We start from the raw sequence: 15902 nt of genomic DNA on the forward strand, positions 1-15902 counted from the left end.
TCTCTCTTTTTATGGAACCATATTAGTTGTGTGTGTTTTTTTTTTAAATAAACCCTTACCTTCCATCTTAGACTCAATACTATGTATTGGTTTGAAGGCAAAAGAGAAATAAGGACTAGGCAGAGGTGATTAAGTGACTTGCCCAGGGTGACATAGTTAGGAAGTGTCTGAGGTCAGATTTGAACCCAGGACCTCCCATCTTTAGGTCCTGGCTGTCCACTGTGCCACCCAGCTTCCCTCCCATCCCCACCCCCCATTAATATTTCTAAAGCACAGCATGCTCAGGAAGCTTCAGCTGTATTCTGTTGTCTTAGACACAAAATACAAAAACTTTTTTGGTATTTAAGGACCATCATATTTATAGTGCTATTTCTATAGAAAAATGAGTTCTAAGTTCTAGATTGTATAGAAGGTAATCTAATTAAGCAACTTCAGTTTTTATTCAGTTTTATGCATCTGTATAGTTGCATGTTCTCTATGTGTAATCCTATTAGATAATCAATTTTTTAGTGATAAGTTAAGGAATAATCACAATTATTAATTGATTTAATAATTATATGTGAGAATCAATAATCAAAAGAGAAAAATCTTTGAAATGCCTTTGAAAATAACTTTTGTCAAAGAGAGTCTTCTTAAGATAGTAGTATCTCTTTTGTCTCTGAACCTATGGAATAACCTTGGCTATTAACTATATTGGGATAGGGGACTAAATGATTCCTTCCTTCATGAGAAGATAATGAAACAACCTACTTTCTGGAAGAAAGAAACCTTCTAAAAGGGGAAACTTTTTGGTTTTCCCTTTCTGAAAAAACATTTAGCTGACACCCCCCCACCCCCACACCTCCTTTGGGGGGGTAGTTTGTATAATCTGACTCACATAAGGTATATAAGTAAATCACAAATAGGGGTGGAGTTTTACCCCTAATCACAGTAATTAATTATACAGTTAAGGTCTGTTTTTTGGCTGAAAAGTTTGTTTTCCCAGTAGCTGATTCTTTAAAAAAAAAGTTAATTAAAAAAAAATTCTAATAAAACTCTTCTAAAATAGTCTTAATTACTATAAGGAGTTTGTTACAATACATTTTGGCTTTTGATAGTTTCCAATGAATTCCCAAGTGTGCATATTACTTAAGGAATTCACACTTAATCTATTTTTATCTCCTCTGTAGTCATAGTTGTCCCTAAAATGGCTAGAGGGAACCTCTAAGGTTCTTTTGGAGGGCAAGATTTTCTTTCTTTTTAGTTGGAAATTTTTGGGTTTGTGACTTCTCAATTTTACAATAGGAAGGCACTTTTAAAACATAAGATTCTAAATTTGTTAATAAGATTCCCATTGATAACTAGATAGATTTATAGTTTATATGGGGGAAGAATGAGTAAGAAGATTCAAAAGAGCAGGGTAGAGGGCAAGAGACCAAAAACCAGCATAAAAATTATTTATGGCCAAGTAGAATACAAATACTGAATATTCTTTTCACCTACTTAAGCTTTGCCTATGTCTGTCCCAGTCTTAGAAATAAATCATAGCACTCTTTTAAGTAGTTTAATTGTATGTGTGCAAAAAATTCAATATAAGTAAATTCTGACAAAATAGAGGAATGTTGAGGTATCTAGGTTACTTCAAAATAGCAACAAATAAAAAGAGATTAAAAATAAAATCAACAAAAAGAGAAGAATGAAAAGATACCTTACAAAGCAATCAATTCTTTAACAGAGGATCATGCTCCCACATCCCTAGTTTTATTTGTACTCCCTGCTCCTGGTTCCAGTAGATGTCATCTAAATTGTAGTTATCTGACAGCAAACCCTCCCACCCCCACCCTTGTATCATATCAATCACTTAATCTTTGCTTCTGAGTGTCCTTCCTCCCTCCCCAGCACATTGTATATCCATCCCCCATTAGATTGATTATTAAACAACTATCTGCAACTATAAGTCTAAGGCTGATACATTGAGATGCTCAAGATCGTGTAATTATGAAATGTAAGATCTTCATTCATTCATTCATTCATTATACTATGAATTAACTCTCTTGAGGTAAGCTACCATAGAAGAAACCTGCCCAGATGCTAAGGAAAATAATGTGAAGGAAAAACTCCTATGACAAAATACTCTGAAGTAAAATAAACAACCCAGTGTGAAATTCCAAAATTAGAGAATAAGTCTTTAATAAGTTCAACTCTGATACACCAGAAAAGAGAATAGAAATGGATACAGTAATAAAGAGTAAAATTAGATTTCTTAATTTAAAAAGCTCCAAGAAGACCCAGCAACTTAGAATTGAACAAAAAATATTTAACAAAGCATTTGACATAATGGGATTAAAAGAATAAAGGAAATAACTAAAATCTACTGACACAATAAGCAACATTAGAGGCAAATTAGGATTGCAAAATTGAAAGAACATGAGACATCTTTTTTAAAAAAAAAAAAACAGGTTTCTTGGAGGCAGCTGAGTAGCTCAGTGGATTGAGAGCCTGAACTAGAGACAGAGGTCCTAGGTTCAAATCTGGTCTCATATACTTCCCAGCTATGTGACCCTGTGCAAGTCACTTAGCTCCCATTGCCTAGCCCTTATCCATATAAAACTATCCACAGATAATGCTCTTTTGTTAACTCCTATAGTTATTCCTTATGTTAAATAGTAGTAGAGCTTGATGGTTTTGTGGTGTTTTGTTTGTTTGTTTGTTTGTTTTTTGTTTGTTTTAGATTAAAATGTAAATACAATTTCTAAAACCACTTTCCTTGTAGTCAGATATATTTCTCTTCCTGCATACCCAGTTTTGGAGAATCAGTAAAGAAAATTGAGAACCACTACAGCAAAATAGCAGAATAAAAAATAAATGCAGATGAATCTCACCTTTTTTCATTGTACTTAATGAAACATATGAAGTAGAAATTCCTTTTATAACTAACAAAATATTTTATACAACTAGGTATACAAATATTTATATACATATACCTATAGAATAATTATGAGAAATCCAAAAATATCTAAGCGATATATAAGGTTGTTTGAAGTTTGAGCTTTGCTAATACTATAAAAATAGGGGGCAGCTGGATGTCTCAGTGGCTTGAGAGCCAGGCCCAGAAATGGGAGGTCTTTGGTTCAGATCTGACCGCAGACACTTCTTCTTGTCTTTGTGACCCTGGGCAAGTCACTTAACTGTCACTGCCTAGCCCTTACCACTTCTTACCTTGGAACCAATACATAGTATTGATTCTAAGATGGAAGGTAAGGGTTTTTGTTTTTGTTGTTGTTGTTTTTAAAGGCTACCACAACCCAAATTATTCTGTAAATTTTCTGTTAGTGTGATAAAATTAGCAGAGTTGGTTCATAGAATTAACAAAATAAGTTTATTTGGAGCAGTAAAAGGATAAGAACATCAAGAAATATAATTTTTGAAATTAAGAATGAGGGAGAGCTTATTGCCCTTGGCTCCTGAAATATACTATAAAACAGTAATTCAAAGCTCTGATAATTGGTATAAAAATAGATAAGTGACTAAGATAAGCAAAACTTAAATGCATGTAGAAGTTTATTATTTGTGTTACCTAAGAATATAAATAGCTGAGAAGTGAAAAAATTAGGAAACGCTTTAACCAAAAAAAAAAAATCTCATCTCATACTTCATACCATAATTAAGTCCATATAGGTAAATATAGAGAGGAGGCATACAAGAAAGTAAAGTAGAATAGAAAATTATTTGTCATACCCTGTGTATTAAAGGAAATTTTGTACTCAGAGAAAGAAGAGACCACAAATGACAAAATAAACAATCTTTATTACATAAAATAAGAAATTTCTGTACAAATAAAAATTATTTCTGTACAAATGAAAATAGTGGGGGCATTGGGGGATTTTGCACAAAATGTCTAATAAAGCAAGTATTCAAAATCTATAGAGAACTGACACAAATATATAATATAAAAATCTATTTCCCAATAGATAAATGATCAGAGGCCATAAGCAAATAATTTACAGAAATAAAAGTTCAAATTATATCAAAATAATATTAAAAGGGGCAGCTGGGTAGCTCAGTGGATTGAGAGCCATGCCTAGAGACGGGAGGTCCTAGGTTCAAATCCGGCCTCAGACACTTCCCAGCTGTGTGACCCTGGGCAAGTCACTTGACCCCCATTGCCTACCCTTACCACTCTTCCACCTATAAGTCAATACACAGAAGTTAAGGGTTTAAAATTAAAAGAGAGAGAGAGAAATAATATTAAAAACCATCACCAGGAAAAGGCAAATTCAAATAACTGTACTTCAGACTCATTGAAACAGAAAAGGTGAAAAAATTTTGTTCAAAATGCTATTGGGAAGATGGACAATCCAAATCATTTTTTATATACCTGTGATATGGTTCACTAGTTTAATTTAATCTAAGTTAATTCTGGGATATACTTGTCAAGATGTTTGGGGTGATATTTTGGGGAAATCTCTGATACAACAAAGCAAAAATGCATCAGTAGCTAAATGATAATGTAGATGCAACTCTTTCATTAGAAAATTCATTATAATATTCTGCCATGGAATTTGATCAAGTATACCATTTTGGAACTTGTGTAGACTTCAAACGTTATCTAGTCCAATTCTACTCGAAGCATGAATTCTTTCTCTTACAATTTCAACAAATGGCCTCACAAAAATCTCAGGAAACATTTAATAACTGCCTCCTTTCCCCCTCATGTTTACATATTATATAGGTAGTCAATTTACTTTTATTCTTGTTATGTTTTATTTTGCCATATAGGAATAGTTGTAATGATTTTAAATTGAGAGATTAGTTCAAGCATTTTCAAAGTAGCAGTAGTAATAAGTTTTTTTTCTTAATTTCTGAGTTATTTGTTATTTTTGTGTAGAAGAAATTGAAGAAATCCCGGAGGACCCCCGAGAAGTGCTTAAAAAAACACTGGAATTCTGTTTATCTCGGTAAGGCTACCAGCAATGATGTATGGAGATTTATGGTGTAAATTTAAAAATATTGGTAGGCTTTAAGTCAGAAATCTTAAATAGCTATTCACCTTTCACAAAATATGGGAGAATTAACAACCTATTTTGCATTGTATCTCAAAAAACAAAACTAATTACCTCATATTACTTGGAATGCCCAATTCAATTTTTATAGCTGCAGATTTTGTGGCATTTTTTGTTTTCAAAAGCAAAGGATTCTTTCAGAAACAGAAGAGAAAGGTAAGTAGACAGTCAACTCTGAATTCCTTTCATTACCTGACCTCCCACTGTTAAATAGACTGTGCCTTGAAGTTTTATAATAAATGATATCTTTATACTACACCAACCTCATTTATCTATGAGTCTTGTTTCTAAAGTATATTAAAGGTTTCTAGCCAGAAATGGTAGAATAGTCATTTCCCACAGTGTAGAGTGTATGCAAAAATTAATTGGTGGTATTGTGGTGCTGGTACAGTTTTCCTGATTATTAATACTTCAACTCTAAAATGAGATGAGTTAGAAAATGTCTATAGTCCCTACCAACATCAAGATTCTCTTATTGGATAACAATTTGCTGAAGTGAAAAACTGTTTCTATTCATGAGGTGCGTATATTCCTGGGAGGATATTATTAAATAAGTTTATCTCACTTTAAAATTTTCTTGAAAATTGATACTTAAATAAGATTAGACTGTTATTTTTATTAGAACAAAATTCATGTAAGTTGATATAATAAGATTGCAACTCTACATCTTAATAGATAATTTTTTGAGTTGCTGTGGGCAAAAGTATTACTATTTGATGACTAACTTTTGGTAAAGAGCTTTATTGAGTTTACCCAGGCTAATCCTTTTATACCATACTATATCTATCCACCCTTTGTCTAGTATAGGCATATAGGTTTTCAGAATTCAGAGTCTACTTGAGAAAGATGAATCATATTTTAGGACTTGAATTATAGAATCATGTTCTAGTTTATTCAAAATACTTTTCAATATATAACATTTATTTTATATGAAATTGATAAGAAATATGTCAAATAAAGGGAGAAATAGGTATGGATGTGTCCCTGCCTGTATCTGAAATAATACTCATTAATTTAATTGTTTAGTACTAATTCATAAAATAACCCCACTCCCCACCTTTTTTTTAAACAGAGAGAATCTTGCAAGTGACATGTATCTTATATCACAGATGGATAGTGATCAGTATGTGCCAATAACAACAGTAGCTAACCTCGACCATATCAAGAAACTATGTACTGATTTGGATTTAATTGTTGAAGTTCTGCGATGTAAGTGAATGACCTTTTTGAATAAATAAAATAGCAATTCATGTCTTTTATGCATCAGTGAATCATTTGAATATTTTTAAAATCTTGATTATTTCAAGATACTACTTAGTATGTTTTGAATCTTTCATCTGTGTGATATTATTTTTTTTTTAAACCCTTGTACTTCGGTGTATTGTCTCATAGGTGGAAGATTGGTAAGGGTGGGCAATGGGGGTCAAGTGACTTGCCCAGGGTCACACAGCTGGGAAGTGGCTGAGGCTGGGTTTGAACCTAGGACCTCCTGTCTCTAGGCCTGACTCTCACTCCACTGAGCTACTCAGCTGCCCCCGTGTGATATTATTTTAATTTTTAATTAAATTTTAAAATATCAAAATTATATTAAAAATAAAGTTAAAGGCAGATATCTAAGTCTTTTATTCTGTCATATCTCAGTGCCGTATATTTTATATATGCTAATACTGCTAATTTAATTCATAATCAAAAGCTAAAAGTGCAGCTTAATTTAAGACACATAATGTAGATTGTCAGAAAAGAATTTTTATTTTCTTAAAGTAAATGATATGTATTTGCAAGTTTTATATAGAAACAGAACTTCTTGAGAAATTATTACATTCCAATTAAAAGCATCCTTAACTTGAGATTTATTTCTTTCATGCCTGAATTATTAACTTTTACATAATTTTATTGAGTTGTTTTATTTATTGGAAGGAATTATCAAATACTATGGCTGCTGATAAATTTTCCAAGAAGTCAAACAAATGAGCACATCCAAGTAAATTTAGATTGGTATAGGTTTCTATATCTATAGTGCATGCTGTAGGTGTCAAGTAAATATAGAAATTCCTTAAAGCTTAATCTCTAGTCCCTTTCAGATATTCAAAGAAAGCTAAAGAATGAAATATTTGTGTTCTGTGAACAAAATCTTGAGCTTCTTTGTGTTAGTGAACAAATATTAAATGCTTATTATATGTCAGGAGTTGTGTCAAGCACTGGGACAGAAAGATAAGTGAACCTGATATATTAATATCCAAGTCTTCTGATCTAGAATCGATTCTCAGCTCAATCTCTTTCCTAATAATACAATTTTATAGAAGTAATGTGACCCTTCAGTCCCAGTTTCCTAAAATGAGATTATAATCAATGGCCTCTAATGTCCTTTTTTTTTTTATTTTTAAACCCTCACCTTCCGTCTTGGAGTCAATACTGTGTATTGGCTCCAAGGCAGAAGAGTGGTAAGGGCTAGGCAATGGGGGTCAAGTGACTTGCCCAGGGTCACACAGCTGGGAAGTGACTGAGGCCAGATTTTGAACCCAGGACTCCCGTCTCTAGGCCTGGCTCTCAATCCACTGAGCTACCCAGCTGCCCCCTCTAATGTCCTTTTGAGCTTTAGATGCATAGGCATATGAGCATAGCAAGATCCCTGCCATTTGGGAGTTACATTCTATTGAGGGTGACAGCACATTCATTGATAAGAATATGTAAAACAAATACAAAGTAATTTGGGCAAGGGAGAAAGTAGCTAGTGTGGTCTCATGTAGGAGTTAATATTAAAGGTGAATTAAAAAAAACCCTATAGATAGATACTAAGAACAGAGACAAAGAGGAAGGAATATGTTCTTGGCATAAATAGTCTTGCGATGGCATAAAAAAGAGGGAAGGAATATTAAAGCAAGTTTGATTAGACCAAAGTTTGGGAGTAATGGTTTATCATTAGCTTAGAAAGGCAGGCAAGAGTCAGTTTTGAGTAAGCATGATGATAGAAGATGGGTTGAGGTGATTTCGAAGTTTAAAATTTAAGTCACTGAAAAGATGGCAGTACGTACCCTCTATTGAAATTATAGAGTTAATAAGAAGAGAGCATTTTAAGTGACAAGATTAATGAGTTTCCTTTTGGAGATACTATTTCATATGTCTATAGGATATCTGTGTTGAAATATCTAGTAGGCAATTGATACTGGTTTAAAACCTTGGAAAGAGACTAGGGCTATCCATATATGTATCTTGGAGTTAATATGCATTAAGATGAAAATTTAGTCTTTGAAAACTGATGAGGGCTATAAGAGAATAGTCTAATGTGACTTGTGGTACATCTGCATTAATAAGTTGGGTATGAATTAAGATACGAAAAGGAGGCTGAGATAAAGTGGTCAGACAGAAAAGAACCAAGAGAAAATAAATAGTATTATAAAAACCTAGAGATCAAAGATATCTTAAGACAGAAATATATTCATTGGAGCTAAAGATGGATGAGGAATGCCATTCAGCTTAGAAATTGGTAGATCATTAGTAATGTAGTAATTTTGTTTGAGTAATGGGGTTGAAAGCCATATTTCAAGAAGTCGAAATATAAGAAGACTGGGGCCAATGAATGTTGATACCTTTTTTCTAGGAGTTTGGCTGTGAAAGGGAAGGAAAATATAAAATATAAGATAATTTGAGAAGATGGCAGGCCGAATGAGGCTTGTTTGAAGATAGCAGGGAATGAGGCAGTAGATTCTGAGAGATAGAAATTTCGATGAAAGGCACTATAAGTGTAGTCTGCCAAATGAATCAGGGAAGAGAAGGAATTAAGGGAGTAGATTAGATTAGGTAAGAAGAGACTGATCCCCTATAGTCCCTAACAAAATTTTTATTTGGTCATAGCCTTTAGTAATATGTGAATAATGGAGGCTAATATGTTTCAGTTGTCAAAATATATTTTTTCTGGCCCATGATGATGTTCTTTGTCATCACAAGTACATGAAAGTACATCTTGCAGTTAGTGATTACATACATGATACTTAACAGTAAAAATGTTTTGTTTTGTTTAAAAAAAAAAAAAGGAAACCGAAAGACTATGAATTACTTGAAATGATTTCATAAATTATTTATTTGTATCTGGTTTTAAACTACAACTTTATGAGAGTTTTTGTCTTTTTTCCAATATTACTTCTAGAATATAAGAAATCAGATTTAAGACTATGAAAGATTATTATTTGAATTTCTCTAGCTAGATTAAATATCACATAATAGAGTTCATTTTATTTCATAATTGAAGATAACAACTGAGTTTCAGAATCAAAAGTTCAATAATTCCTGCCTTCATATGAAAATCTTACAAAATGAGACGTCTGTTTGTACTATACTTTTTTTTTTAAAACCCTTAACTTCTGTGTATTGGCTCCTTGGTGGAAGAATGGTAAGAGTGGGCAATGGAGGGTCAAGTGACTTGCCCAGGGTCACATAGCTGGGAAGTGTCCGAGGCCAGATTTGAACCTAGGACCTCTGGTCTCTAGGCCTGACTCTCAATCCACTTAGCTACCGAGCTGCCCCCTTGTACTATACTTTTAATAACTTTTTGACTTGGCGCCTTTTAATAGAAAATGTGGTGTTTCATATTACTATTTATTAGAATGCTTTGCAAATTTAATTTTTCAAAACTATTAAACTTTTGTTATTTAAAAATAACTGAATATTAGATGTGGTGGTACTATTTTTTTTTCCCTCAACTTTCGGACAAGTCAATTTGGTTGGTGCACTTTCTGATGGGGGTATTTATTCAGTTGTAAATTATATAGTTTGCTTGAATATTATGTAGTAATGATCAAGATGTAATGATCAAGATAATTTATTTTTCAATTCAAAATTAGCAGTTTTTTTAAACCCTTACCTTCCATCTTGGAATCAATTCTGGTTCTAAGTCACCAGAGTAAGAGTTAGGCAGTGAGGTTTAAGTTACTTACCCAAGTTTACATAGCTAGGAAGTCTGAGGCCAGATTTGAACCCAGGATGTTCTATCTCTACCCCTTACTGTATCCACTGAGTCACTTAGTTGTTCTCCAAATTAGCACTTTCTAAATAATTTAAATATCATCTTGCTTAGGCCCTGGATAAGAGGATACTGCTATACTATTTATTGCCTATTTAGTAACAAAAATGCTGTGCAAGCACTGTAATTTTTTTTGTGAATTATGAAGGTTTTAATATATTGGTCCAAATGGCCTGCTTCTTTTAGTATATGAAAGTTGCATCACTGCATTTTTTTTTTCTTATCTGTAGCTTTGCCTTTAGTTCAAGTGGATGAAAATGGAGAAAAAGTCAGGCCAAATCAGAATCGCTGCATTGTTATATTGCGTGAAGTACCTGAATCGACTCCTATTGAAGTAAGGAACTTATATTCTAGGTGGGACTGTGAAGTGTAAAAATTATACTTAAAAGTTAGATTGAGGGGGAGTGGAGTGGCTTGATGAAAAAATCAGAGATCGATAAAATCTAAGACTTGGTTTCCCTTAATCCTCACAAGTTGATGGCCAAATTAGTTATCTCTTCCCCAGGTCTCAATTTTCTCATCTATAAAAAGAGGGTTTGGACTTAAAAAAAACCAAAACACACCACTTCCTGCTTTTTTTAAAAAATAGTATCAGAATGGGGGGGGGGGGGGAAGTGTTTAGCCCTATAGTCCATTGCTTTTGCACTACTACAGTGTTTTTCTTATTGACCAAGGAAGTTACTTTATATTTTTTTTAACATTGTAGAAACAGAATTAGTAGTCATTTAAGTGCTCTTTGTTGACTAATATCAAGTTTCAGAGTTTTTGTTAAATGCCTTAATGAAATAACTTATCTTCCCTTAAAAATGACTACACACCCTTTTTATTGGCATTTTTCTTAGGAAATCAGTTTCTTAATCAGTGCCCTTAGATAGATTAAGCCTTAGAGGTTACCTCCTTTCTGGCTTTGTTTCCAAGGTTTCTGGAAGACTGGAGACTGCATATTTTCCACAAGGACTCAGTTTGGAATTTGCTGTCTAAATTAGTCCAACAAAATTTCATTTTAATGACCTTTAGGCCATATTTCAGAATTCATCTTCTTTAGTTGTTAACACATAGATATATATAAATAGGTTATTTTAAAATATTTTTTTTTACATTCTTTCAACACTACAAAATCCTTGTAAATATAGAGTGGAAAAAAGGATTGGGATAGGGGAAGCATCTGGTATGCTTTTCAGAAGATTATGGTCCTTACCTGAAGAAAACATTTTATTAATCGAGCATTGGTGTAAAATTGGTGTTATTTTGTAAAATAACAGCTCTCCTAATCAAAGTTTCAATGTTTTAGTTGTGTATAGAAATGATCCCTATTGGGGGTCAGGATGGATTTCCATTTCATTCAAGAGTAAGAATAGAAATTTCTATGTTATAATTAATTTTTCATATCTTTCATGTGCTATGCTTAATAGGTAAAAAGTGCCTTATTATAACCAGATTATTTTGACACTTTATCAGCCATACACATCTTCTGCATTTTTAAAAAAAATCTTAAGCTTTAAAGCTCTTAAGAGCTTAAAACTATGCTAAAACTTTTAGAACACCTTGTATTATATAATTCCAAACAATAATCTATAGAAAGTTACTATTATTTCAGACAGCTCACTGACCAGTACAGATATAACCTATTGTCTTGGCTTCATCAGCACCATATTTTTTCAAACTAAATTTTTAATTGTTCTAAATGACTGCTAAATGAAATTTAAAAAGGCACGGGCCATCAGTTATTTTCTACCTGTGTAATGTTAGAATCAGAAATAACTATTTTTAGTATATGGGCTTATTCCATTAGCAATTTAAAACATGTATTGGGGACACGCTTTTGTTGCTTTTCAATTCTGTTACCTTTTTGAAGATCAGAGACTTTGTCACCAGAGTAGTAGAATACCTTAAAACTGGATACTTAATCTCTGCAGTGTTGATAGTAAATTCTCATTAAAAGATAGAATGACTTCATTATTTAAGCCCAGGTTTTTTGAGGGTTTGGACGATTTAACGTTTCTTAAAATATCTTCATTAAATGTAAAGTTTTGTGGGGAAGTTTTTAAAACATTATTCATCCTTTTAATTCAAAATTTGGATAAGTTAAATTTTCTTTTTATACCATTCTATAGGAAGTAGAAGCACTCTTCACAGGAGATAACTTGCCTAAGTTTGTCAATTGTGAATTTGCCTATAATGACAATTGGTTTATAACATTTGAGTCGGAAGCCGATGCACAACAGGTGAGCACTTTTTTTTTTTTTTTTTTGTCTCTTACAAATGAAACATACTATAAATTTACTAGCGTTTTATGGGTCAATAGAAGAGTTAAAAGTTAAACACTGCTATAGCCAGAAATTAAAAGAAAGTGTCTTTTTGTACATAAATATAGAACAGAGGAATTTGAGGGATTTCTTTTTTCGTAACTTGATTATTTTTTACAGCAATATTATAAACAAAAAATCCAAAGTTTTATCATTTCATATATAAATTACACTAAATCTATACTTAGATTGTACCACAGATATCTGTCCTATTAGTAATTTTGTTATCTAAACTATATTATAAGTATAAAATTCTTAATTTTCAAACATGAATAAGCAGTGTCTTAATTGCTTATTCTCTGCTTTGTAATGTGATAGGTAATGTGCTATATAAAAAAGATCTTCATAGAAAAACAAGAAAAGCTTATCAATTATAACAAATGTGTAAGGCACTGTAATTATGTGAACTGTGGTGAAGGTTATAAATGCTGTACGGATTTACAACAAACATGCAAAAGTTATGGAAGAATTAAAATTGAATAAGATTTTTAAAAAGGAGTATTTTTAGATAGGCGGAGGGCAGAGCAGTATGTTAGTTAGCAGTATGTAAGTTAGCAGTATGAATAAATAGAAATACACAGGTAGGAATGAATATGGCCTATCAATCAAGTAGGTAGACCAATGGGGAGATTAGCCCTAGTGTCATTTAGGATAATGAAAAATAAGTCTGCTTAATATAGACATGACCAAATTAAGGAAGACCTTTAAAATTTGTCAGAGGACTTTGGATCACTGTATTATGGAATTGGGAGCCCTACATTGATGAAAAGGATGAGATTTTTTTGGTATTCTAACTTCCTCTTCTTTTTGATTCCTTTTCTAGATAATTTAATCTCAGCCTTAAAGTAGATAATCCAATCATTAATGTTTTTCATTACTTATCTTTAGGTACTTTCCAAGTACACCCTATCTTAAACTAAGCAACTTCTTATTTATACTAAGTAATTTATGGTAGTTTATAAAAATGAAAAAATGATATTTTGAATATTTTCCTTTTAGGCTTATAAATACCTGAGAGAAGAACTGAAAATTTTTCAAGGAAAACCAATAAAGGTAATCAAGAATATTCATATCCTTTTGATAAGTATCAAATTATTATTAACTATCCTAATAAGAATATTTTTTTGAAGGCACGGATAAAAGCAAAGGCTATTGCTATAAACACATTTTTGCCAAAGAATGGATATAGACCTCTGGACATGAACCTTTATACACAACAGCGTTATACAACATCATTTTACTTACCTCCAGTATACAATCCGCATCAACAGTTCCCATTGTACAGCTTAATTACACCACAGACCTGGTCAGCTACACAGAGTTATCTTGATCCATCCTTGGTAAGTTCTTTTATTTTTACCTTTTAGTAAAAATAAAGTGTTTCTACAGTTTTTTTTTTTTTCCTTTTAAGATTTCTTAGGCTTGGAGAAGCAATTTTGGAAATTATCTTATTTTTGTGCTTTTCATATGTACATTGTGAAAGCAGTCATTGGCTTTCCATTTAGTGATATCAAGTTGTAGGCATTGCAGAAACAGGTAGGGTTTTTTCCCTTTAAAATAAAATTGCCTTTCAGAATTAATTAAGTATCCACTGTGAGTGGTGATTAAAGGAAAATAAAATTCCTCTTGTAAGTATCTTACAGTTTTATTCCTATGAGTAGTAATGCATTACTTTTATTGAGAGTCAAACAAGGATTATATAATTGAGGAGGTAGAAAGTAATAAATAAGAGAAAGATCATTAGAAGTAATTTAAACTCCTGAAACTAGGTGGATTTTTTTCTAAAAGGATTTCATGAAGGAAAAAAAAATTGGATGGAGTTGTTTAAGGAAATCAGAATGTTGAATGTTATTATTTATAAGCACTATGCTAGGGAGTACAAAAGAATAACAAATCTTGCCATATAGGATCTTTAGATGTATTCAAGGAGTTGATATATAGACTTAATATATTACATAAGTTTTTAAATTATATTATTGCAAATGTTACTAAAATGCAAAAAAAGGGGAATATCTATGGCCTATTATAGTCTAGGGATTTCCAGAAATATTAGTAAATTCTAGTACCCATGTTCGAAATACATTTTGAAATTCATTTTCCTATAGAAACAAAAATGCCAGGAATAATAGTTTTTAAGATGATTAATAAAAGCTAAGTTGTCTCATTATTTAATTGAACTGTAATGCACATATAAGTAGTCTGTGTTCTTGGAGTAGTGTCATATGAAACGGCTCAGAGGAGATAGTATCCTCTCTTTCTTTGTGCATTATTGGAAAAAATTTAGCATCCTTCTGTATCCTTTACTGTAATTTTGTACTTCTCTAGGTACCTACTAGGTTCATTCCAATATCTGCTCTAACCTATAGCATTTCACCTAGACCTGTTTTACATCCCATATACTTAATAATTCCTATAACCATTATGCATTTATATTCTACTACCTCTTAGGAAGTAAGGATGTTGGACAAATTTACATTATACTGACACCAATTACCAGCTCTTTCAGCAGTCTTTAAAACCAGGATATTTTTCAACCAAATGAATTTGGTTTTGTTAAAATTTCAGAGAATGCAATAAATCTTAAAAGAATCAATCAATCAATTAATATTTATTAAGTACTTACAAAAGAAGCAAAAGACTTTCTCTACACTCAAAATAGGAGGGAGACAACATCTAAATAAATATGAGATAGGCTATATACAGTATCAGTAGGAAAATAATTAATAGAAGGAAAACACTATAATTAAGAAAAGCTTGGAAAGGTTTCCTGTAGAAGATAAGGTTTTATTTGAAAATTAAAAGAAACCAGAGAATAGAGTGAGAGAGTTTTCGGCATGGGGGATATCTAGAGCCAAGAGATTTCCATTGTTCATTGAATAGTCAGGAGGGCAGTGTCACTGAATTGAAAAATACATTTTGAAGAATAGGTATAAGAGGACTAGAAAGGTAGTGGTAGGTTATAAAGTGCTTTGAATGCCAGACAGAGCATTTTGTATTTACTCCTAGAGGCAATAAGAAACCACATGAGTTCATTGAATAGGTGAGTGACAGTTAAGGAAAATTATTTTTTTCTCAAATGGCTGAATGGAAGATAGATTGGAGTGCAAAGAGGCTTGATGCAGGCTGATTCATCAGTAGGTGGTAAAGGGGTGTGACCTAGAGTGGTTCTAGGGTCAGAGGAGAAAATGGGGTTTAAAACAAGAGAAATTACAAAGTAGAAATCAATAGACCCATAACAACACATTGGACATAAGGAATAAGAGACAGCAATGGATGAGAAATGACTCCTAGGCTGAAGGTGGGATTAGATAAGATACTTTGGCACTTTGGCATGTACCCTTTGATAGGTAAACCCTCCCCAAGGCTCACCTCTCTAAAACCATTTTTTCATAGCTTTTCTTTCAATTCTTAACTCTGATTCCCTGATTGCATCAAACTATTTATTATACAAAGTAAGAGATCACCTACTTTTAACCCTATTAATCTATAAATAAAGAAGCAAGTGTCCTAAAAAGGGAAAAAAGGTAAGATATGCAT

The 15902-nt window shown here is 32.3% G+C and overlaps 1 protein-coding gene across 1 annotated transcript in view; it reads left to right on the top strand.

Annotated features, from left to right (window-relative positions):
* Positions 1 to 15902, top strand: part of LARP4B (La ribonucleoprotein 4B) — an 88729-nt gene that overhangs the window by 35656 nt on the left and 37171 nt on the right. The window contains exons 6-11 of the mRNA XM_044679955.1: positions 4868 to 4937; positions 6115 to 6251; positions 10290 to 10393; positions 12174 to 12284; positions 13365 to 13418; positions 13496 to 13705. Coding sequence (XP_044535890.1) covers positions 4868 to 4937; positions 6115 to 6251; positions 10290 to 10393; positions 12174 to 12284; positions 13365 to 13418; positions 13496 to 13705 — 686 coding nt within the window. The remainder of the gene's footprint in view (positions 1 to 4867; positions 4938 to 6114; positions 6252 to 10289; positions 10394 to 12173; positions 12285 to 13364; positions 13419 to 13495; positions 13706 to 15902) is intronic.

The sequence above is a fragment of the Gracilinanus agilis genome, chromosome 5 (assembly GCF_016433145.1).
Source record: "Gracilinanus agilis isolate LMUSP501 chromosome 5, AgileGrace, whole genome shotgun sequence".
NCBI classification, from domain to species: Eukaryota; Metazoa; Chordata; class Mammalia; order Didelphimorphia; family Didelphidae; genus Gracilinanus; species Gracilinanus agilis.